General features: G+C 26.5%; 4 protein-coding genes across 5 annotated transcripts; 2 read left to right on the top strand and 2 right to left on the bottom strand.

Annotated features, from left to right (window-relative positions):
- Window positions 1-1,965: 1,965 nt before the first annotated feature.
- On the top strand, window positions 1,966-7,494 carry LOC140673820 (fatty acyl-CoA reductase 1-like). The gene is made up of 9 exons (XM_072907012.1): window positions 1,966-2,297; window positions 2,605-2,853; window positions 3,190-3,335; window positions 3,495-3,604; window positions 4,476-4,668; window positions 5,108-5,356; window positions 5,999-6,175; window positions 6,920-7,000; window positions 7,126-7,494. Exons 1-9 carry the CDS (start codon window positions 2,082-2,084, stop codon window positions 7,205-7,207), a joined length of 1,503 nt encoding a protein of 500 aa, XP_072763113.1. The 5' UTR covers window positions 1,966-2,081; the 3' UTR covers window positions 7,208-7,494.
- A 1,617-nt stretch (window positions 7,495-9,111) lies between these two features.
- On the top strand, window positions 9,112-12,075 carry Cog3 (conserved oligomeric Golgi complex subunit 3). The gene has a single exon (XM_072907224.1). The coding sequence runs from the start codon at window positions 9,312-9,314 to the stop codon at window positions 11,754-11,756; it is 2,445 nt and encodes an 814-aa protein (XP_072763325.1). The 5' UTR covers window positions 9,112-9,311; the 3' UTR covers window positions 11,757-12,075.
- Window positions 12,076-13,089: 1,014 nt separating this feature from the next.
- Window positions 13,090-14,940, bottom strand: LOC140673953 (uncharacterized). The gene is made up of 2 exons (XM_072907216.1): window positions 13,789-14,940; window positions 13,090-13,467 (listed from the first exon to the last, which is right to left on the bottom strand). Exons 1-2 carry the CDS (start codon window positions 13,886-13,888, stop codon window positions 13,286-13,288), a joined length of 282 nt encoding a protein of 93 aa, XP_072763317.1. The 5' UTR covers window positions 13,889-14,940; the 3' UTR covers window positions 13,090-13,285.
- A 361-nt stretch (window positions 14,941-15,301) lies between these two features.
- LOC140673952 (alpha-glucosidase) lies at window positions 15,302-21,339 on the bottom strand. Of its 2 annotated transcripts, none has more exons than XM_072907214.1 (12): window positions 21,247-21,339; window positions 21,079-21,177; window positions 19,904-20,188; window positions 19,546-19,725; window positions 19,213-19,367; window positions 18,590-18,724; window positions 17,909-18,108; window positions 17,529-17,727; window positions 16,815-17,269; window positions 16,317-16,463; window positions 15,707-15,807; window positions 15,302-15,571 (listed from the first exon to the last, which is right to left on the bottom strand). In XM_072907214.1, exons 3-12 carry the CDS (start codon window positions 20,079-20,081, stop codon window positions 15,402-15,404), a joined length of 1,920 nt encoding a protein of 639 aa, XP_072763315.1. In that variant the 5' UTR covers window positions 20,082-20,188; window positions 21,079-21,177; window positions 21,247-21,339; the 3' UTR covers window positions 15,302-15,401. The 2 variants fall into 2 exon arrangements, with proteins under 2 accessions (XP_072763315.1, XP_072763316.1); XM_072907215.1 differs by having other exon boundaries at window positions 19,904-20,109.
- Between the last annotated feature and the right edge of the window lie 4,398 nt (window positions 21,340-25,737).

Here is a 25,737-nt window from a genome sequence, read left to right as displayed (position 1 = left end):
TCCAACAATTTTTATTTTTCTGTGCAGCTTACGGAGTAGGTCAAGCAGTTTGTTCATTTTATTATCGTCAATAAGTTCTTTAAATCCTGAAGATGCTGGTATCGGTACATCAAACAACTATCAGCTATCTTGCAGTCTTGATTACAATTCGAATTATCATTTAAATTTTTATGGAGATGCTGGTAATATTATTGCTACTGGTGATATATAACTTTAATAACTTGCAATAAAGTCTCAATGGAGTAATAAAAATAATGCATTCCTCATAAGTAATGTCATTGTTACATTTTGAATAACACTGAGTATTATGTACGAAATTTTAATTAAAAATTTAAATTAATTTACTGTTTTATTGAGTACATAGTTTATTAATTTTCTATTTCTTATTAAACATTGACAAAAATATAATATTTTTATATCTGTATATCATTTATATCAATAATTGTGTATTTTGCGTATCATTTATATCAATAATTAAGTTTTACATATGTTATTCATAAAATCATATATTACATGTTATAATTATTATTATTTTGTACACAAATAATTTTTTAAACGTATTGTATTAACAATAATATTTATACAAATATTAAATTTTTATATGAGTTTTCAATTTCTTGATATGCATTGATTGTAATGAAAGTAATATAAATAAATGCAATTTTATAAATAAAATGTCAGTATTACATAAGATAGTGTATATGTCTTTAATTTCTAATTGTATCAAGACTCACAAAAATTTATTATAATATTCAATTAATTTAATTTGCTTCTTTATGATTTTATGCTATTATTGGAGCACAAACACACACACACACAAAAAGAAAGGACGCCGCACATTTTATAGGGAATATGACACAATAATTTAATAAACATTTTATAGAACATATAAAATAATATCATTCAACAAAAACATATTTGTCTATAGATTTCTTATCTCACCTAAAATATTTCTTCTTCATGGAAATACAAATATATATATATATTCTATTAAAAAATATATGTATATGTTTATTTATGTAACCAAACATTCAACAATTTTAAAAATATAAACATAATACATATATACCTACATAGTTTAAATTACGCATTTTTACATAATATTTATTTAACCGATTGAGAGCCATGTGTAAGATATTTCAACTTTTACCGAGATTCAAAATTTTTATAATTAGCAATGGCAAATGACATACTAAGAAATCTCACTTTCATTATTTTAACATACTCACGCATTTATTATTTTATATGTATATATAAACTAATATAAAATTTTATATGACACTGAATATATTCTTCGTGAACGAGTAATTTTATAACATTACAATATTATATGTATAGCACTCAAATATGACTTTTAACATTGTAATGAGCTTGCATAAAACAGCTTAAGCTATTTACCATTTTCTTTATCATTTCCGTTATTTACATTTTCAATTGCATATGTAGTATATAAGTGCTTTTATCAATACAGTTTGATTCAAATTCAGATATTTATTTGTTTAAACTAAAACTATTTAAATACAATAAATTATTTAATTAGTAATAATTGATATCGCCAGTGATGAAATGATTCGAAAGGTTTGTCATCATGAGAAGCTTGGTCTAACATTTGATAAATGAATAAAGCTTAATTCTGCCAGTTTGGTCGCTTAAATATCAAACCGCACAATAAATTATATTTAAAATTTTTATTATTTAATTTCTATTTATTATAAGTAGAAATTATATGTATCTATATCATAAATTATTTCCTAAAATTTATTCCAATGACATATTAAATAAAGAATAAATTACATATTACGATTTTACGTAGTGTGAAATTATTAGCTGAATTTTTAATGGGTAAATATAACTGTCTTCATTGTATAAGTTTATTTATGCAGGCTTGACCTCATTTCCGATATATTAATCTTAAAATTTTAAGCATTTGGCTCTATCATTTATAAACATATAATCGAAGTCTGACTACCATTTATTGACGATATTGATTCAAAGGAGACAATAACGTTTTAAGTAGATTTCTACGTATTCTTTACTATTTTTTAATTTTTTTCTTGACTTCTATTTGCTTTGTTTTAATAATGATAGATAAAAATTCAATTGATCCAGCCATGTCGGTTCCGGCGTTTTACGCTGGACAAAGTATATTTTTGACAGGCGCAACAGGATTTCTGGGGAAAGTATACATCGAGAAGATATTGAGATTTTGTCCGGATGTTCGAGAAATATTTATATTAATGCGTCCGAAGAAAGGACTGAGCCTTAACGAAAGACTCGAAAAAATGTTAAACTTACCGGTAAGTTAGATATAGATATGAATATTTTTTACAACACACACATACACACAATATTTCCTTAAAAATTATTATAACATATTAATAAAAAGAATTTCTGAATAAATTAATAATTTTTAAATTGGAAAAAGAAATAGAAGTATAAAACACATCGAGAAATATTAAAATAAAGCATTGAAATGTATTTTTATTTTAAATAATAAATTGTGAAAAGTCATTAAAAATTTTACAATTTTTGCGTAAAAAAATATTACCATTATTTAATCATTATGGCAAACATAACTGTATATCTAAAATTCTTTTATTTTAGATATACGATAAATTACGAGAAGAAAAACCTTCAAATTTCAAGAAATTAATTCTAGTTTCTGGCGATACCAGTCAAGAAAATTTAGGTTTGTCAAATATTGATAGACAAATGCTGATTGAAAGAGTGACTATAATAATTCATAACGCGGCAAGCGTGAAATTTAACGATAGCTTAAAGCACGTTATTCTTACTAATACCAGATCAACGAGGGATATATGTATCTTAGCCAAAAGTATGAAGAATCTAATAGTAAGTAAACATAGATTGAGAGAAATTCTGCATTCGTATATTCATGTAAAAAACTCTCTTGTATTTTATTATGTAAATTATTTTACATAGGGTTTTATGCGATATATTAACATCATTACATTATATACATTTATTTTTAGAAACATTTTTCATTAAATATATCTTTTAAACTTATATACATTCAATGGATTAAAAAAAATGTTTTTTTTTTTTATAAGAAAGCTATATTAATTTCTTTATTAATTGTGAACATGCTTCAGTCTTTTAATATAAACTTTTTAATTAGCATTTTGAACAAGATTCAATCTTAATATTAATTGCTTTTACCTGTTAAAGGCTTTAGTATACGTTAGCACTGCATATTCACATTTGGAGAATCCGATTATAGAGGAAAAGACGTATCCACCTATAGCCGATTGGCGGAAAATGATCAAAGTAGCCGAGTCACTGGATGAACATATTTTGAATATTTTTACAACTAAGTAAGTACGATAAACATAAATCCAATATATCATACGTATGTAAATTTTAAATAGTGCTAATTAGAAAAAGAAATAACTTTTTCCTATTTATATTATAATATTATACAACTACTTTATTAAGTTTTAATTTTTGGGTTATTTATTTGAAATTATGTACAGATGTTTGAATAATATTCCCAATACATATATATTCTCGAAAAACTTGGCGGAGAGTATAATACAGGAATACTCTTCATTTTTGCCTTGTACGATTGTAAGACCATCTATAGGTACGTAGGTTTTTTTCCTGAATATTAAAGGAAAGGAGAAACAAAATTTGTGACACTGGAATACAGAGGGATTCGTAGATATCTTTTCTCTCTCATTGCTTCACGTTATTAATTCTGTTCAAAATACACGGAGAAAATTTTATATTAAAAATTACTATGGTGTGTAGTAACTGTGGACTATTAGGAACATTTCAAGTTAAAATACTAAGTAAAACTGTAAAAATTACAATTACGTCAATTTTTACAGTTTTACATAGCATTTTAACTTGGAATGATTCTAATGGTCCACAGTTACTACATACCATAGTAATTTTTAATATAAAATTTTCTCTGTACAGCGTATCCAAGTGTAGCGAGAACGCCCATACATTCACGTATACATTCATATATATACACCATTTTGACGGACTTTGACTCAAATTTTTAAACTCTGTATTCTAAAGTACATTACAAAATATAAGTTTTCCTTTCTTTCTCTTTCGATCAAATGCTGTTTGAACAAGCTAGAAGTTTGCTTTTCTTTCTATTTTTTATAGAAAATATAATATATTTGTATTGATAAATTATAGTAAAATACAAAATGTATAAATATAATATATAAATATTAATAACGTGGGAAAAAATATATGTATTTAAATTTTTAATCTTATAAATAGAGATTTACGTTAGCGGTTTTACTCTGCATTCGCGCGCACGTATATAGTAGCTATATAATTATATTATTTGAAGGTATTGTTACTTGAAACAATTTATTTGATTATTTTAGCGATAACAATATATTTACTAAATTAAGCAAAAATTAAAAGTAATTTTTTAGGTTTGCAATTTTTCAATTTTTTCCATTTTTGATGTAATGTATTCTGTTTGATAGTGATACATTCGCTGAGAGATCCAATCCCAGGATGGATAGATAATTTTAATGGTCCAATAGGACTATTAATTGCTGGTGCAAAAGGATTATTACAAGTTTTATATGCCAGTAATAATATTTCACAAAATAACATACCAGTAGACACTGTCATCAATATTATAATTCTCGCAACTTGGAAACTTGGATTGACAACGTATGATCATTAATTTATATATTAATCTCTAGTTATATTAAGTTACAAATGGAAATTATTTTAATTTGATACTAATTTACGTTATACGTATTAATTTATCTTACACGTATTATACGCGTTATTCAATTGCTTCGTCTTTTGCATTAGAGTTTAGCGAATTAAAAAATCATATTAATTTAAATCAAATTTATACATAATTTTCTTTTGAATAAGATTAAATAGAGGTGTGTAAAATAATTAAACAACATTTTTTCTACATTTTTAATGCTTAAATCATTAATATATGTTAAAATAAAATTTTTGTATTCTGTAATAATATTGTAATAATACTCTCGTAATTTCATATTATAGTCTAACTGTAAGATATTTTTGAAACTTAATGCAATTTTTATAAAATTTTATATACAATATATTAATTTACAATATTATTTATTATTAGTTTGACACCAGAGTCCACATTTTTTGTCGTAAACTGTATTTCTCCAGATAAAAAAAATCTGTTACTTCGAGAATTTTGCAACATGGGATTTAAAATCACGCGAGAAATACCTTTTGAAGGAGTTTTCTGGACCCGTAGTACGTTATTTGTCGAGAACTCAATTATATATTATATATTGATATTGTTGTGGCATATTTTACCAGCTATAATCATAGATTCAGTTTTAAAACTTTCAGGACATAAAGCTATGTAAGTACTGAACAAGTCAAATGCTTTAGAATATATAAGTTATTTATAAAATATTATTATACAAAATTATGCGAGAGAGAGAGAGAGAGAGAGAGAGAGAGATTCTTTAATGTTCATTTTATCTCTCTAAAAACCAAAAAGCATTACTTTTTAGTGTATTATTTATAAAATATTATTATACAAGATTTTTTACTGTTCATTTTATTTCTCCAAAAAATAGTTGTATCAAGAAAATTGTTTCTCTTCAATATGTATATACATTATTACATAATCTTTCTCCATAAAAGTATTAAAAATAATGAAAATAATGATATAAAAACATGTTAATTGAGAATAAAAATTATACACTATAAAATTCTTTCACTTATGTTTTTGACGGGTTTTTTAAATTCTTTCGCTTATGTTTTTTTATTAAAAATTTATATAAAATTTTAATATTAGGATTGTTACATCCAATAACTAACACAGAATACAATTGTATATTTTAAAGCATCAATGTATAATATATATATATATATATATATATATATTATACATTGATGCTTTAAAATATACAATTGTATTCTATATATATATATATATATATATATTTATGCCATTCAAAAAGGAAGTTGTCTTAAATAAACATATAATGTGCAATAGGGTATTGGGATTGCAGAGGAAGATATTTGTGGCTAATCGTGCTTTAAAACATTTTTTATTTAACGAATGGAAATTTGATAATGCAAATAGTCGAGGTTTAATATCGTTAGTACCATCTGGTAACCGAGAAATGTTTCCGGATGATTTTTCTGATATCGATATAAAAAATTCTTTTAGGTAAATATGAATATTATCTCTTATTTGACTTTAAACAGAGAAAAGAAGTATTAAAATCGATTCAGTATATTGTTTTTAGACTTTCATTTCTAATTAAAAATTACATTAAAACTCATATTCATAAATATTTACTGTATATTGCTCTGTATTAAATTTGGAATCCTAATTTTAAAAATATTGTCTTAAATTTTAAAACAAATTTCTTTTTTTTTAATGGATAAAAATTGAAATTTGACAAAAATAATTTTTAAAATGATATCTACTGATAACAATAGAAAAATATGATAATAAATAAATAATAAAGTACTGTCACGTATTATTGAATGAACATTTTAATCTGTAATTCTTCTAATTATGGAGAAGCAAGAAAGATGAAAATAAGAATAAATTAAATTTTGTAACTTTTTAAAATTTTATACACAAGCAGACAGGATATTACCAAAAGTATTTGTTGCTAATTAAAATATATAATAAATTTTTAAAATATAAAAAAGAAATTTTTGAATTTTCAATTATCTTTGTATAAGTCAATTTAACATATAGTGTAAATAAATAACGAATTCATAATAAGTTAATTAAATATATCAAATTTTTTTCAACTACACGATAATGAAAGTTTCTAATTGCTTGAAGATAGTAGTATATTGATTTACAATATGAATCGGTTTTGATATCTTTCCTCTAACGTTTACATTGTTTTTTAAAAAATTTTAAGCTATTAAATATTTATTTTATCGCTTAAAGGAATAACATAATAGGTAGCAAAAAATATCTTTTCCACGAAGATCTGAATCGATTAGATGCAGCCAAAACACATTGCAAAAGGTAAATATTAAATATAAATGAAATATTGTTATTGTTGATATATCAGATATTAGATGTTAATTGTTTATTTGTAAGATGGTGTGTATGTGTATTAATTTACTTAATGTAATAAATATCTATTTCAGAGTGGATCGATTCGTCGCAACATTTAAAACTATTATTGCTATTGGTATACTGTGGATGATATATAAGTGGATATGTTCTTAAAGATTTAAGAAAAAAAGAGAAACCCACTAATTTAATAACATATCATACAATAACATATATAATCATACAATAACAGATAATTATGTTATAAAATCATATATTATATGTTATAATCTATTATTAATTCTGCAAGAATAATTATTAAAAAGTTAGATATTGTATATTAACAATGATATTTATGTAGATATTATTATCTCCGATAAAATTCAATTCTGCAATCATGCTTTTAGCATTACACATAATACATTTGTCAGATGTTTTCAGAGGCCAATTATTGAATATTTTTATTTTATTTTCCTTCCAAAAGGAAGATATAGGATTAAATCTAAAGATAAAAATAAAATATTTTAACAAACAATTAAATAATTTAACCCTTACTCTGTATTGTTATTTTTGGCACCTTCTATAATTGTACAGATAGGTCAGCGTATTTTCGATAAGTTTATTAATATGTAAAAGTATTTTTAAAAATCTGAAAAAATGTATATACCTTCTTTGAACATTCTAAATAAAGACTAAAATAATAAATTTGAAAAATAATTTACTTAAATATATTATTTTATGATTGTTTGTTTTCGAGAAATTGACTTTGTTAGAAAAATCACAGACAAAAATGATCCATATCAGTACAATAATAATAATGATATTAATTTTATATCTTTATAATTTAATTAATTAATAATTAAAAAAATTTTTTTTTTAAAGTTTGCAGTTCGCGTTTGTTTGCATATTCTCCTCTACTATAATTTGACGTATGGCGTGTTGCGTCTCCTGAAGCTGGCATCTGGCCTTACCCCCTCCATCTTGTTATCTGTCATTCGCGCGCCAAAAGTCAGAGGCGAGCAGGCAAGGACGTTAGTCGTTCCGTGTTCTTCGTTTTATTATATCTTAAAACGCGTGATTGTGTCAGCAAACGCGATTATTTCGCAATTACACTGTTTATAATTATCGCGTGTCAATCCGTGCGAATAATTACTTTGAGCTATTAACCCGATCGTAAAGTCAAGTATCGAGGTTACGTTGTCGATTTGTCCGGTGAGTGAAACGTCGTGAGTGATCGCAATATACATATATAAAGTTCCTGTTCGATGCAATGCTATTATAATTATCGATAGTAGTGCTGCGATTGCATAATTAATTGCGTATGTTTTCGTGTGAGTGCCATGAAAAAGCAATGCGTAAAGAGAGGAGGAGAAAAGGCATCGGGTCCCGGCGGAGCAACCGCGTGAGGTAATTTTTTATTTATTGCTTAATTAGAGAAATCTTTTACACGTTCTATAAGATTATTAAAATTACTTTTTATGAATTTTATCTCAACATAATACATCTATAGAATATTTTCGCGCGTATTATATATATTATTTATATTATTGCAAGTATAAACAAAAGCATTTATTTGTACAAATTAATAAATATTTATATTACTTATATTAATTAAATGATGCATAATTATTTATATATTAACTAAAGCAATAATTAATAAAAAATTTTAATGAATTATTAATTATTGTATTAGTTTATAATATAATATCTAATGAAGACACACACATGCAATAATTTTCTTCCTGTGATATATTGATTATCTTGAATACATTGCTTTAATTTTGATATATTGGAGTTATTAATATAATTTTGACATATTATTTATAGGTCTGTCAACTTAGGGTGCTACTGCGACTCCTCTGTTGCACATCGTGGGTCGGTGAGTGTTAAATTATTTTTTATTTAAATTGTAGGTTGATTTGACCGATAGAAAAAGTATCGCTCAACATTTCATATTCTCGTAGAATTTTTCGTACATTATTTATATGTACACTATTTTCAAATAAACAGCATGCGCGCCATCGATGTGTAGGTAGAGTTAGGTAGAGATTTAGCGGGAAATTTTCTCTCTTCATAGTCGGTAAGTTGGTTAGTCGGTAATGTCGGTAATGTGTCATACGTGGACGGTTTATTGCAAAAATTACCACTCAGTTTTCTATGTACGATTTGTTAAACACATGCACAGAAATTCAATTTTGGACTGTGGTCTTGATCAGGATAAATTCTATAAATACATGATTATGTTGATAATTGAATATCTTTTAACACGAATGTAAAAAGCATGTCTAAAGCAAGAGCGATTCCACATAACCTCATTCAATGGGATCAGAGTGACAATCCTTTGGCCCCACTGACAGAGTGTCAAAAGGACTGTTTATCGAATCTAGAAATTGCTATATCGTCGTACTTCCCATCATCGAATTTGCAAACCAATGTAATCCATAGGGATGAAGAGAAATTGCAAGAGCAGGATCCCCAGGGAAATATTCTTCCTATAGAAAGGTATCAGGATTTACTTCAACACTACTTGTCTTTAGAGAGAAAATACATGTCCATGTATGATATGAAGTACAATTTATACCTTGACGAGCTGAAGTCAAGGAGATCTGAATGCCACGAAGTTTGTTCCCAGATAGAGAAAGCGTTGGATGATTTTGCTATTCTTTATAAACAGTATAATGAAGTATCTGCTAAAACCACTTCTCTGTACGATGCCAGCGAGCAGCTTATTTCTGATCAGAAGCAGTTGAACGCAACAATCGACAGCATTACAGAATATGTAAAATATTTCAAGGAGATCAATATGATTACAGAGAAACTGGATGCACCAACATTGTCGATCAATAGCGAAATGTTTTTTGCAATATTAGACAAAATTGATACAAATATAGATTTCATGCAGAGTAACTCATCGTACAATGAAAGTGGAGTTTATTTGGTACGTTACAGGCATTGCCAGTCAAAGGCGATTACATTGATACAGAATTATATTTTTAATCTATTCTCCAAAACTACAGAGAGCATTTTAAATTTGAAGGACAGCGAAGGCTCTCCAGAAAATGCAGATACAGCACTTGCTTTATTCTATGGCAGATTTCAGACAATTTTATCCAAGACTAAACCAGTTATCGAGCAGATTGAGAGCAAATCATACAAGAGACAGGAGTATGACAGTCTGTTGCTAGAATGTCATCAGTATTATTGGAGTCAGCGAGGCTTAGTTTTAGGTGCAAGCATACAAAAGTCTTTGAATTCTGTCAGGGAAAAATATAATGGTGACCATTGTAGTTTAGTACGGCACTCTTGTGCGCTGCTTTTGCATGCGTCGATAGATGAGCACAAACTTTTTTATGAGTTCTTTTCGAAACAATCGAGTGGGTTGACTGCATATTTGGAAAGCTTGTGCACTTCGTTGTACGATGCATTACGACCTTTCATAATACACATCAATCATCTCGAGACGTTGGCGGAAATCTGCTGCATTTTACGAATAGAAATGCTGGACGAATATGTACAGAACAATTTCGAACCATTGGAAGGCTTTGGAAACATATGCTTGCAGCTGTTACACGATGTACAAGAGAGATTGGTATTTCGCGCGCATTTATATCTGCAATCCGACGTGTTGAACTATAATCCTTCATCAGGAGACTTAGCGTATCCAGAAAAATTGAAGATGATGGAGGACATAGCGGAGTCGATTAGAGAAGAGACTCGCCAGACTCGCATGAAAAAGATCTCGGTGTCGTCTGCTGAAAGTTCTGTCCTAGAACCGGTCTCTCGCAATCATATAGTCATCGATTCTATTTATCAGAAGACACACATGGGAAGCTCTCCAGCAGATTTACACGCCATGTGGTATCCCACAGTTCGCAGAACCCTGGTATGCCTCTCAAGGCTTTATCGCTGTGTGGATAGATCTGTGTTTCAGTCGTTGAGCCAGGAGGCCATTTCCCTCTGTGTCCAAAGCATCGAGAACGCCAGGCAGGAAATTGAGAAGAGAGCGAGCACTCTGGACGCGGAATTATTTCAAATAAAACACTTGCTGATTCTTAGAGAGCAGATCGCACCGTTTCAAGTTGACTTCACCATCAAGGAATATAGTTTGGACTTCTCTAAAGTGAAGACCGCTGCATTTGGGCTGCTCGAGAAAAGTTCCAGGCTCTTCACCTTATCGAACAATGCATTGCTACAGTTTCTCTTGGAAGGTGCACCGCAGATGAAAGAACAACTCATTGATTCGAGAAAACATGTAGATGCAAAGTTGAAATTTACGTGTCAGCGATTGATACAACACGCAACTTACTTATTGATCAATCCGATTATCAAGTTATTGGAAAAGGACAAATTGCATGATGTGAACTCCAGCCAGGAAAATGCACTAGGAAGTGCGAAGGAAGTGGCAGCCATGGTGGTTGATGTTTTGAGGATAATCAAGTTTAAATGTCCCGAGATACAACAATCGATGCAGTTGTATTTGGCTAATAAGGAAACTGAATTTATTTTATTTAAACCGGTAAAAAATAACATTTGCGCCGCGTTTACACAGTTACATCAAATATTGAATAAGTATTATAACGCGGAGGAGCTTTTGTTGATCGCCTGTCCTTTACCAGAACAGATTTCTGTTATGTTGAGCTCGACAACGCTAGTTCAAGGAAAGTTAAATCGCGAATCGCAACCAACTCTGAAACGGTCGCAGTCGATTACTAAACAAGAAGTTTAAATGACAAGCTTTCCATATTTATTTGATTTCTCGAAATTATATAGTTTATTGGACAGAATAGTGAGTTAGTTATAATAAACGAGCAAAAATAAAAATGTCATATGCGAGATGTACGTAATTATTTATGTGAGTGTAAAAAAATTTTATAAGTAAAAATTAAAAGTAAAGTTGAAGCAAAATTGATAAATTTTAGAATTAAGTCGAATAAAGATAGAATTTTTGAAAGAGAGATGCAACAATTTTTTCATATGTAATTATATTTTATTATACAATATTATAATTCTATAACGTAAAAAAGTTTTATAAGTAAAAATTAAAATTAAAGCAAAATTGATAAATTTTAAAATTAAATCAAATAAAGATAGAATTTTTGAAAGAGAGATGCATCAATTTTCATATGTAATTATATTTTACAATACAATATTATAATTCTATAAATAAAAGTAACTTAAAATAATGTTATATTAAGTTTGATTATTATTATTATTAGATCAAATTCATTATTAACTAAAAATCAAATTTGAAGTTAAATTAAATCTTTGTTATTTATAAAAGAAAAGGCAAAGTTTATATTTAAAATTAATGTTTATATTTAATATTTTTATTTTTTCTTTAAAGATAAAAGTATGATTTATTTATTTTATTATCACCGCTAATACAATTTATTTTTTATTGTTTTATTTAATTTTTGTCATTGTATTTTACAATATAATTACATATAATCTCTATAGCAAATTTTTGCAATAAAAATTATTTTTGTATAAATAAAAATTTTTAATTTATTTAAATTACTACGTAGCTTTTGAAATTGTATAAACGTTAATAATAAATGTATATAGCATATAGAAAAAACTTGGCTCTAGAAGTATAATTACACAAAATTGTGAAAATATTGTAAATATAATTAATATTAGAAAATAAAATTATAAACTTCTGCGACAAAAAATATATACAACAATTAATTCTTATATTTACATAGTACAAACGTATACGTAATTATATATAATAATATTCAAATTATTATAATACACTACATTTATTATGATGCATTTTTGGAAATAATGTATATTCACTGAAACATACACGTTTAAAACATACATTAATATATTACAAATATAATAACGTATCATTATTTTATTTAAAAATAATCAAATATTTTGGAAGAGAGATATATTGAAGCAATATTAATTCCTAAATCAGTATCAATTTCATTGAATTCGAGAAAATTATTTATTTGAATATTGACTAAATTCATTGAATTCCACAAAATGATTTTTTGATGAAAACTAATAACTGTACTTTAATGAAAATTAATAACAGATTCTAGGAGGATTTTATAAAACTATGTTTTTTTATAAAAAGAGGAAAGATATTAAAAACATGTTCAAAAATTTATTTTTCACAAACTTTACACGCGTATAATATTTATTAAAATAAACGAAGAAAAGGTCTAACATACACATAAAATTTATACCATGAATTTTTGAACATTCTTTGTATTTGATGAATTTTAATTTTGTAATACTTACTCATTCGTTTATGTGTTTTCTATTTGAACTATGACACATTCGAGGTGTGAAGCAAAAATATGTGAGAATACAGAGCATTATCGCCAAAATTAATAGAAACCACAATGTCCAAAATAATAATAAACGAAATTTCATACAAAATGGACTAGAAATGTAATAATATTTTAGAATTTCTCTATCATCTGAAAAATAAAAAACGACATAATAGTTCGTGTATTTTGATGTACTCAATATTATTTTGAAATCCATTTTATTTTTATTTCATATATACATATTTTTATTTTTATATATCTTTTATCGTCAAATATTTATAAAATATTTCATGCCGTTTTGCTATTACTTATAAAACAATTTGCGAATAAAAGACATACGATACTTTCTCTGATATCTCTTAGTTATTATTTTCTCAAATTAGGAAGCTATAAAGGCTAAAAATTACTCGCTTTATTATTTCTACAGGAGAGAAAGAGAAATTTAATTAGATATAATGAAACTTTACGAACCTTTGAAATGTTTCTTCTCCATCTTATCGATAATAATAAGAGGGATGGTATCGTAAACCAGGTTTTTCTGAGCAAAGGCGGATTTTTCCTGCAGCTCCATTTTGCTTTCCTTGATATACACAATAACAGTATAAACTTTGCGCAGAGAAATTTTCAAATACTTTTAACTGACTCTCTTTATTTTGCTTGTGTTTCGATATTTATGAGCCTGTCGATATAAAAATTGTTCTTACAAAAGATTTATATTGAATTGTGTGAAAAAGAATTGTTTGGATAAATGAGAGTATGGGTAAAGATAGCAATATATGTGAAAGATAAATATAAGAGTGCAGAGAAAGAAGTCATTATTAATTAACTATACATTATATTATTGTAGTCGGCGTTCCGCGAATCATCCGTTGTTTATTCCTATTAATTAAACGAATATATATATATATATATATATATATATATATATATGTATATGTATACTGATAAGAATATAATTGGAGCAGTCAATTCTCGAGGTCGAGCTTAATTGTTTTGCGATAACATTCTTTTCGGATCTATCAAGAAAAATTGTCTGCCAGCGGACTCTGTAAAATTCACCAAAAATTTAAAATATAATATTTTTCACATTTTCTTGCGTTAATGATTGTGAGCTATCACTGACACACCTCACACTGTAACTGCAATTTAAGATTTTTATCAGATTTAATTTATAAATAAATACAATATAGATGTCGATTGATCGACATCCTCGCAAAGAATAGATCACCAAGCACATATATACTGCATAATTATCATTAGTCTTATAGACTCGTGTTTGATGTGTGCACCTGATGATCCCGAATGACCTCTGCGAACATCTGGTTATGCTTTTTTAGCTTATTCTGAGTCATCATTTAAAGTAGTTCTTCTTTGTGCTATTATTGACATTAGATAATCTTCTTAATCGTTTTCAATTCAAATCGCTCTTCATTCTTAAGCTACTATAAAGATTATTTGTTAAAATTAGCTACTAAAGCTGCTAATTATAACACAAATTTTAATTAAATTATACGCGTGCTTTAATTTATTAAAATTTTCGAATTAATATTACATTTATTAAATAGATAGCTTCTATCGATTTTACTTAACTTATCACGATTTATATTAATATTCTTCTGCGTACATAATTAATTTCTTTTAAACGAAAATATATTGAGAGTCCAATAGGTTTTAAATTATAAATAATTCAAAATGCAACGCTTTTGAAGAACTATTTTATAAATGCAATAAGATATGTGATGAAACCTTATACTCTTCATTAAATTTTAAGTAAATAAGCAGATATGTACAGAGAATTTTTTAAATTTAAAAATTAATCATAAAGAAGATTTCTTGAATTCTTCAGAATTAATAAAAAATAATTTGTATTAAGAGATGAATATTTTTTCAATACCTTCTTAAAAAAAGTTTATTCTAAATTAATTAATATCTAACGAAAGTGATCTGGAATATTAAAACTAAAACATTGTATATCTGATTATCAAGAACTTGATAAGCCCCTTATATAAGTACATGTGGATATTTAGAATTCTATTTATATATATATATATATATATACAAATTCTTTTTTTTTTCTACATTATTTATAAAGTTCGTACGATTGTAATTATAATGGCGCTTATCATTATTTGAAATGCAGGTGTTAAATTTGATGCTGCATTATCATCAGATTTTTTTCCTGCTTCCGTTGTTTTTTTAGTAGGATTGGTTGTCGTCTCGGTTATAGGAGAAGTGGTAGACTCGTTTCTTGGCGCTAAAATAATATTAAAATAATAATGAGTGACACATATTATACATATACTGACTATATTGATAAGACTTTATAATTATTGTTACTTTTAACGAGACTGATAAATTTGTGATTGTAATTAATTACAAAAATACGCACTTGAACTGGGCTCAGTTGAAGTCTCTTTCTTTTCTTCTTGGCCTTTTAATACAAATGCGGCATTTGCTGTTAATATGAAATTATCCCGTGGAACAATATTTCTAGAAACATATATCAATTTATCGAGTATTCGCGAAAACCGAATAAAATGCTAAGAAAAATAAATTATTATATGTATGTGTAATACAGGATATGAGTCGAAAACTGTATAATGGAAAAGATAATTTCTCGTAAAAATAACAGTCAAAAATATTAAAATTGTCTGACATTTTTAAAATTTATTCCATTTAGTCATAATTTTTAAAATCATTTTTTTATACGATACTCTATTCTTGAGAGAAAATTGACTTTAAAAAAATTGAAAAATTGGCAACGTATTCATACTTTAATATTTCCGCTTAAATAATTAATAGCTCAGAAACTATTAAATGAAACATTTTTGTAAAGGAAAATTTAATTTAAAACTAGCTAAAAATTTTTTAATTTACTTTTAATGAAGACTCTTATAAAAATATTATCTAATTTTCTTTTTAATGAAAAAGATTGATTATAAAAAATTTTTTTATATAAACTATTCGGCAATATTTTTTTTATTACGTGATAAACTTACGTATTGTGAATTGCATTGCTAGAAGCCACAACAATCTCTAAAGTTTTCTTCAAATTAGGATATATGGAAGTCAGATTAATTTTCTGTGTCCGCAATTCTAGATTAATTACAATAATGTATAATTCTTCTGGATAATTTTCCAAGAACCTAAATCAATCAAAAGAATAATTAATAAATATAAAAAAATTTACAAATTTCAGATATTTCGGAAAAAATAATATCTTATAAATAATATATATATATTTATATAAAAATTATTTCTAAATAATAAAATTATTTATATTTATGTTATAATAATAAGTGCATTATATTAATGACATTTATATATATAATTTTTATATATCACATTCTAATTTCATTTTTATAAATAATATAATCCAAAAATTATGTATATATATCTTTAGATATATATACATATATTATTTCTACAAACCCCTATATATATTATTAACAAGATAATTTATATATTACTATTATATATTTTTTTTAATCCGCTACCTTTTTAAGACCAACACATGATCATTATTCAAACTCGTTAATTCATAATTTCCGTTTCTAAAAACTGGTTTCTTTCTCAAAATAGCCAATTTTTTGTACGTCTTTAAATTACTTTCATTTTTACTTTTTTGCGTCTCCACATTCTTAATATAATAATCATGATGAATAGGGAGATACGTAATGTTATTTTTTGAGAAACCAGCTGAAATTTCGGAATTCCATTGCATGGGAGTCCTCGCTGGATCTCTCGAGAATTGTTTGTACTTGTTTATGCCTCTGGCACATCCCATGGGATCGATGGTTTTGTCCCAACTTATCTTCGTATCCAACATGGCTATTTCTTCCCCATAATATGTATATGCTTGTCCAGGCAAAAGCAGACTGAGCATGTGAAGGCCGTCGACTCGATTGAATCCGATTCTTGAGGCTGTTCTCGAATTATCGTGATTTGAAAGCTACATTTATAAAAAGTAATTACACACGAATGATATCAAAAATATTACTTTAAATTAGTGTTTATATATTTTTTAAATTCTAACTATTAATAAGTAAAGAGAGAAAGAGATAGAACGAATAAATATATATATATATATATATATATATATATATATATATATATATGTATTATATAATAATAAATAATAAATAAAATATTAATTTCGATTTTCTTTTAAATTCTGCTAAAGTTACTTTTAACTCAGTGCTTATTCTTACCACCCAATTGGTACTGGAATTTTCTGGAAGAAGTTTGAGCCAATCATCCAAGATGCGCTTAATATCATTAGCCTTACTGTTATTATGAACGTGTGTAATAAATTTAAAATTGAAAGGTGGAATTCCTTTGTGCGTGCTATTTCCATAATATGCCATTAAATTATTGTCAGAAATATCATATGATTCCGCGATTAACAACCTAATAATGTCATTAAATCTGTATTAATTCTATAATAAAAATTAATATAGTGAAATAAAAAGACTAATATACTGAAATTCTTTTATAAACATTATACACACATATAAGTATAATGTTACGATATGATATATTAATAATAATATTGCAAATAATTGATCTAGAAGTATTTAATATATCATACTTTGAGGTTTTATTATGGGTCGATACCCAATCATCGATGTATTTACGAAATACATAAAGAAGAGCAGTACTTTCGGAAAGACCAAAGGTATAAGTGCCCCTTTTAAGTTCGTTTCTTAAGGCTTTATCCTCGAAGAAATATGGCACTGCATTAATTCGGAAACCATCGACGTCTCTTTTCAACCAAAAGTCAAATATATCCTATTCATAAAAATTAATCATTTATAAATTATTTACGATAAAAAATAAGAATCATATTTTGGAATCACTTACTTATTTTTTAACTAAAAATTGAAAACGTACGTATTAATAATTAATACGTACTAAAATGTATTAATATGTTGAATATATTAATACAATTTATACATATTGATTAAATATTTCTTTGAATTATTTAATCTTAAAGAGAGACATATATTTATACTATATATTTTTTTAGTCTTTCTTAATTTATTTGATTACTGTACTAATTAATATTATATTGCTTTTGAATTTAAAAGTTTTAAATTATAAAAAAAACTATAATCTGCTGTAAGAAAGTTGGAATCTTATATTTTAATTTTTGTTCTTTTCAGTATTATTAAATAGTTATTTTATTTTTATTTTAGATTGGTGAAATTTTTAAATTTAAAAATATTAAAAAAATATTTTGTTACTTATATATTAATTAAATATATGTTACCAGTAATTCTTTGATAACTTTCTCGTTTCTCAAATTAAGGTCCGGTTGAGACTCATGAAATTTATGATAATACCATTGTTGTCTTTTCTCATGCCACGTCCATGCAGATCCTTCGTTATCATCATACGTGCTCACCTATACAAAAATAATAAAAAAATATCGATTATTGCCACTTATAAATTAAATGCCAGTAATTAAATCTAAAAAATTTGTCTCAATAAGTTTATCATGCAGAAATATATCAAAAAATTTGATTTTAAAAATTTTGCTATTATCGATTCTGTTATATAAAGAATTCTAAATTTACTCAAAAATGATTATTGAAATAATCCTTATTCCGTATTGATGAGTTATTTTGTCCGTGATTCTTCTAACAGCGTCAATTTCTCGAATGATCGTAAAACAATATATTTAAGTAAATTATTTTTAAAATTTATTATTCTAGTCTTTATTTTGAAGAATCAAAGAAAGTACATAAACTTTTTTCAGATTTTTGAAAACACATTTACATATTAATAAACTTGTCGAAAATACGGTGACCCACGTGTACAGTTAGAAGATGGGTCAAAAACAACAATACAGTGTAAAGGTTTAATAAAACAATAAAAGTAGCAAAAATATACCCAGTTATTTCGTGGATTATTTGTGCCATTTTTATCGATTCCATCAGTCCAAATATAATAGTCAGTGTACGGTTCAATATTTTGTGCCGACATTTTGAACCATTCGTGTTGATCGCTGGAATGATTCGGAATAATATCTAGAATGACTCTTAATCCTAAAAGAAATTAACAGTAAAGTCATTAAAAATGAACAGCGAGCGTTTAAGAAAAAAATAATATCAATTAAATTATCAAAAATATATGTGAATTAGGAAAAAGACTCACAAACCGGGATCTTTCTTATTGAAAATTAAGAATATCATAAAATTTAAATTACATCGTGCATTATTATACCTCGATTGTGTGCCTCTTGTATGAAATTATCGAAAATACTTAAATTCCCGAAAAGAGGATGTATATCTGTATAATTGGAGACATCATATCCTGAATCGATCAATGGCGAAGGGTAAATAGGATTTAACCAAATTGTCTCAATTCCGAGATCAAGCAGATAATCGAGTCGATTAATAATACCTGCGAATTAATTGTGTTGAAGAAATTTAGCAATATGCGGATTAAAATATTTTGAAAATATTTTTATAATTTATACGAGTGAATATATTAATAAGAATATTTCACGGATTTTATACGTGATCGACGAAAACTTAATTTGATTATAATTTCTTACTCTAAAACAATTTGTGTAACTTACCCTTCAGATCACCCTCGCCATCGTCGTTGCTGTCCTGAAATCCTCTAGGCCAAATCTGATAAACCAATGTAGTTTCCCACCATTTTCTATCCGCAAACTCCTTGCTATTTGCGTCGCTTATCAAAAGTCCTAGCGCTAAGGCGCTTATCAATGCGACGTAGCGTGTAAGCGTTAACATGACGTATTAAAATTGATAAAGCCTCAATCTGTTTACAATTTTCGAGGAGTAAATAGAAGACTTTATTCGATGTTACCGCGATAATCTCATAGCCTTTATCACGCGAGCTAAAGTAAAGCAATCTCAAAATTAGCTATTAGCAATTAACAATTTATTCATAAATCAAAAAATTCATCGAAAAAATTTCGTATCCTTACAATATCAGCACAATATGATATTTTATATTATATATTATATATTACGTTATACGCAGATCAGAACTGTAATGAGATTTAATCTAGTCTATATTTTCCCATTTAGAAATTTATCATAATATACATATTTTGCTATATTATTAACATTTACTATTTTTTACTATATTAAGTACTAATATTTACTATATTTATTTCTTTATATTAAATACTATATTAAATATTACTGTACTAAATACTATTTTATTATTAAATATTTACATTAAATATTATTATATTTTAATTATTATTAGTGATATTGAGAAAAAAAATATATATACTGTTTTATTTGCAATTTGTTTCAGAGAATGTACTTTTTATTCAGTGTACATTTATAAGTGCAGAAATTGATCCATCAAGACTACGATAAAAATAGAAATCTGATCAGTTAGAAATTTGAAAACATTTATATTAATTATAAGATTACTTGATTAAAGCCAAATAATATTTTTTCTTTAAACATACTTTGATATTATTAACATTTAAAGTTATCAAGAACTGCTTTCTCTATTTATTAAAAAATATTATTAGAATTTTTCGGGATGCTTGCAATAATAAAAATGACAGCAAAGTATGAACGATATATTATATCTAAAATTAAAATAAAAAAAGGGAGGAAAAAATACATCAAGAAAAAAGAAAAAATATTTTTACAAGAAAATATTTGTTTTCTATTAGATATTTTACTAAGAACATAAATGTGATTATTGTACAAATTATTTATGATACAAATTTACTTGATCGCGTTTTTTTCTGAAGAAACTCACCTGGATGATTCTCATCGAATCTGAGTCTTCTTCGGTGATTGTTTGTCGATTAATCGCACTCCTTAATCACAATCAATTTAAAATTGATAAGAGCTTTCTCTATTTATTAAAAAATATTATTAGAATTTTAGGGATGCTTGCAATTTAAATGTCTTATAATATATTTACATTTTTTTCAATACGTTTGTTCGCGACATTGTCTTCTCGTGGACGACGAAAAAATGATGCAGGAAAAATTTCCACAGTCTGTACAATAGATAACTATGTTATCGGTGTCGCGGCCCCCTCCCCCCCGTCTGTTACTGCTGACACCGTTGTGATTTAGGGTAGGGGTATTCAAACATCCCTATTCTATCAATCATTCAGTCAAGACCTGATAGTTTGGAAGGAAAATTTCTATTTATATTCAGTTAGCAACAACGTGCAGATTCTATAGTGAAATATACGATACAGAATACGATATAGAATACGAAAATTGGAAAGAAAATAGCGCGACGATTCAATTAGCGCGAAACGTCAAGGGTTAATTCGCCTGTTTTATCTCTTTCTCGATTGTATAAAAATACATTGTATCTTGCTTTTTACTCGTCGATATCTGAGGGCGTAATAATGAGCGATATTGCGTTTCCTGTTGCAATTGTTGTAGACAACATCTGGTTCACCAAATGTGCGTTAATTATTTCGTGGTATAGCGATTTACCAAAAGTATTCAGATTTATTATTTAATATAACGTAGAGTGTGTTTGCATTAAAAATATGTTTGGTAAATACACACAACGCATATGCGATACAATTGATCTCGGAATTGATTAGAAGATTTAAAATCATAATTGAATTTATTTTATCTTTTGATTTTGAGATTAATTTGTAATATTTGTTTTCATCACATTTCTTAATTAAAAATATGAAAGTAAATTTTTCTCGTATCAATCATCCATTTAAATAACTTAATTTATCTCAATTATTATTTTTAAAAAGACGTTATATACGGAGATTACTATTAATCTCATTAGTTAATCATGCGATGGAAAAAAATAATTCAGAGATAAATGATACTTTATTCGAGAGGAATAATTCATAAATTTACTTTTATTATAATTTTAATTATTTAAAGTAATCAATTAAGTATTAAATCTTTAACTGTTAATCTTTTTAAATTATTATAATTTATTATAATTAATTGAATTAATTAAGTTTATTTATTTATAATTTATAAAATTTTCACGTCATTCATCTTGCTTGAAAGTAAAGGAAACCGACAAATAACAAATAACAGATAATACAACCTAAAATTATCAAATTATTACAGTTATTTTATATTATTACAATATATGGTTAGAGATTCCTGCGTCGCGGCGAATAGATTAAAAAGCTGACATTATCGCTGAATCGTGTATGAAATGAAATATAACACGAAAAACTCTTTAATAATGATACGATAATCACCCTACGTATGATAACCGTGATCGATATCATTTCCTTATTTATCGTAAGCAATTCAGGAGCGTATGGTGTTTAATTGTGTGATAAAATAATGACGCAATTTATATAATACGTGTTCACATAAAAAATATGAAACGTATATAATATAGATTGTGTTTCGACATAAACCGGTACCAGTGCTAATAATATTGAAAAATTACGTTCCATAATTAAAACGCAGTGTACTGTAACAGCATTTAACTACATTAATAATGTCATAACTGACGACATTATACAAATTTCGACTACATATATGAGATTATCATTATAGCATTACAGTTTCCGAGGCAATGTTGAAGCATTGTAATTATTCATCAATCATTTTAAGCTGATGGCGTAAAATATTTTTAGAAGGCAATAGAAATGTAAAGAACTTTTTATATTGCATGCATATTGGCAGATATAAAGTATATATTTGTCTATAATATTTTAATACGTTTATAATATTACTTGAAACGCAAAATTTAATTCGAAATTTAAAAAAGATGATAATATTTTCTTTATTATTAACTCCTAATCTTTATTTCATAAATAATCTTTGTCAAGTAATGACACAAATACCGATAAAATACCGACTGACCAACACATGCCTAAGACAATAATTATAAATTGTCAAGTGAGATTATTAGTTATTCGTTTGAGAAATAAATTATTGAACATAAATCTATGAACATTAATTCCATAACACTTGAATGTACAATATTTCTATTGTTATAACGAAATAATATATGTATGAAAAAGGGTTTTACAATTAATTTTAAGTAATTATAAAATTTTCGCAACGTGAGTGTTTCATATATTATTTTTCCCTTTATATATTTGGACAATAAGGTAAGGTAATGAGGAGAAGAAAGGAATATGGATTATATATAATTCTCATAACATTCTATTTCGTAGTTATTAGGCAATAACATAACAATACATATATACATATGTATGTACGTCTACTGGCGAGCAGTATGTATGTTTCGCTTATACGGTATAAAACTCACATACAACGTTTTCTGCGTCTGCTATTCGACGCAGCCTTTAATTAACGTCAAACTGATCGTCCTGTATCGCGTGAGCCGTTAATACAGATGTTTCTGATCGATTGTTTATCTCTCGATTTAGATCCTTGTTAAGTATATTCGTACATTAATAAAATTTATTTCTGAATTTTTTAAATTAAATATATAATATATATATATATATATATATATATATATATTATATAAATAATATTTTAATAAAATTTAATTAAATATTTATATGAATATTATCAGAGATAAAAATTTTATTTAAATTATATGTTGTTCAATTTATTGTTAGCATGATATATATTTCGGGACAGTTACCTTAAATCAAGAATAGCGAACTCTATGAGATAACTGTTTGGTGATTAGATTAAGTTAAGGTTTGTCAGAATCTGTGATATTGTGTGAAATACAACAATTGACTAAATTAACATTTCTTTTTACGAATATATCTTTCTTCATTGATTTTATTACAAGTGTTTTCTCTTGTCTATCGAAAGTCTTCTAATTGTCTTCAATTTGAATTCATTTGAATTTTCCGAAACACAATAAATATTGACGGTACTCGCGCAATCTAGGACGATAGCTTCCTGTACTTTTTTCTCGTCATATATATATATATATATATATATATATATATATATATGTATATATATATATATATATATATAATAGTTCACTATCTTAATGTATAACTTCGGAAGCGGTTTTTTTCAATGGAGCGACGTTGCGGATTACCACAGTTTTTTATCTCGCTTTTTTTCCTATAGAGAACCGCCCCTTCGTAATCTTAATCGCAAAACTGTTTTTTTTTTTTTTTCTAAGGAACGCACACACACACCGACTATCCTGTACGTAATTTACTTTTTACCCTTTCACACACAGTTGAAGATCGTCGATGAGGCGGACTTCGTAGTTGTATGCGAAAAGTTCAGAGTCAAACTCAGACCAAGTTCATGAATTTTTTAAAATATGTGGCTTTTCGAATACTAGGTAATATATATTAATTATAAAGTAATATTCTACAATTAACGACACGCGTTCAAAAGAATTTATACGCAATTTAGACGCGATACCTACAAGCATTCTATCCGCGTCTTAATATCTTCTTTTTTTCTTGCAAATAGAAAATTTGTCCCACGTATGAACGTTAATATCAATAAAGTACTAATATATTTTTAACAACAGTATTAATATATTTAAAGTAAAAAAATTATATGAATATTATACGAAGTTGGTCTACTTTTTTACTCTGGATTCTTCGAACATTTATTCTTGCAACTTTCGTTCTCATTTTTAAGAGAGCCTTTTTAATAGTTATAAATATCTTTTTGTTTGCTAACTAATATCGTCTACGTCATTAAAGACATGTAAAGACAGTAAAGATAGATTGAATGATAGCACAGAGTGTGATATATCTTTCACACGATAGTAGTTACGGTACATAGTATAGTCATAGGTATACATACATGTGTTATACGTATATGTGTATTGTGTGTATATGTGTGTATTTATGTATAATATATATATATATATATATATGTATATATATATATATATATAAATATGTGTGTTGTGGCTATGTGTATTTATCTTTAAGAAAAAAAGAGAGAGAAATTCGGAGAGAGAGAAAGAGAGAGAGAGAGAGAGAGAGAGAGAGAGAGAGAAAGAGAGAGAGAGAGAGAGAGAGAGAGAGAGAGAGGAAGGAAAGAGATCCGGGAGATCTATAGACTATTTTTTGGTAAAGTGTAGAAACGACTTATCTTGGGTTGTTTGATATTTACAAGATGGATACGGCCAGCCCCGCGAATACGACGATAAGATTCGAAAGCAGATATTGTATTAAAACACTAAAAACAGTACAAAATCTGTTTCTTATAAATTAGACTTATAAAGAAGTTTTTTCTATATATACCTGTTCCTAGTACGTCCTTACATAGGCGGCTACTTTCGAACAAATTTGTTGCTTCTACTTTCGTTTTGTACGTGAATAATTGAATCGAAAAATGAATTTCATCGTGCAGTCGTCTTTTCTTCAACAGTTAAAAAAATTTCTATATCATTCTCCCGCAAATTACATGCAGAAATAAATAGATATACTATAAAGAATGTAATATAAATAAATAAATAAATGCTTTAAAAAAACTTTCTAGTATAATCC

This window comes from Anoplolepis gracilipes, chromosome 15 (genome assembly GCF_047496725.1).
Source record: "Anoplolepis gracilipes chromosome 15, ASM4749672v1, whole genome shotgun sequence".
NCBI classification, from domain to species: Eukaryota; Metazoa; Arthropoda; class Insecta; order Hymenoptera; family Formicidae; genus Anoplolepis; species Anoplolepis gracilipes.
The sequence above is the reverse complement of the archived record's forward strand: the minus strand, read 5'-3'. Positions and strand labels throughout refer to the sequence as shown.

Bases quoted from the DNA above. Each gene is read 5' to 3' on its own strand.
- LOC140673820 (XM_072907012.1), top strand. From the start codon at position 2,082: ATGATAGATAAAAATTCAATTGATCCAGCCATGTCGGTTCCGGCGTTT. The intron at 3,336-3,494 runs GTAAGTACGATA...AATTATGTACAG, and splicing joins TTGAATATTTTTACAACTAA to ATGTTTGAATAATATTCCCA. The intron at 3,605-4,475 runs GTACGTAGGTTT...TCTGTTTGATAG, and splicing joins GATTGTAAGACCATCTATAG to TGATACATTCGCTGAGAGAT.
- Cog3 (XM_072907224.1), top strand. From the start codon at position 9,312: ATGTCTAAAGCAAGAGCGATTCCACATAACCTCATTCAATGGGATCAG.
- LOC140673953 (XM_072907216.1), bottom strand. From the start codon at position 13,888: ATGGAGCTGCAGGAAAAATCCGCCTTTGCTCAGAAAAACCTGGTTTAC. The intron at 13,468-13,788 runs GTTCGTAAAGTT...TTTATTTTTCAG, and splicing joins GGAGAAGAAACATTTCAAAG to ATGATAGAGAAATTCTAAAA.
- LOC140673952 (XM_072907214.1), bottom strand. From the start codon at position 20,081: ATGTTAACGCTTACACGCTACGTCGCATTGATAAGCGCCTTAGCGCTA. The intron at 16,464-16,814 runs GTAGCGGATTAA...TGATTGATTTAG, and splicing joins CATGTGTTGGTCTTAAAAAG to GTTCTTGGAAAATTATCCAG. The intron at 15,572-15,706 runs GTGCGTATTTTT...ATATTATTTTAG, and splicing joins TTCAACTGAGCCCAGTTCAA to CGCCAAGAAACGAGTCTACC.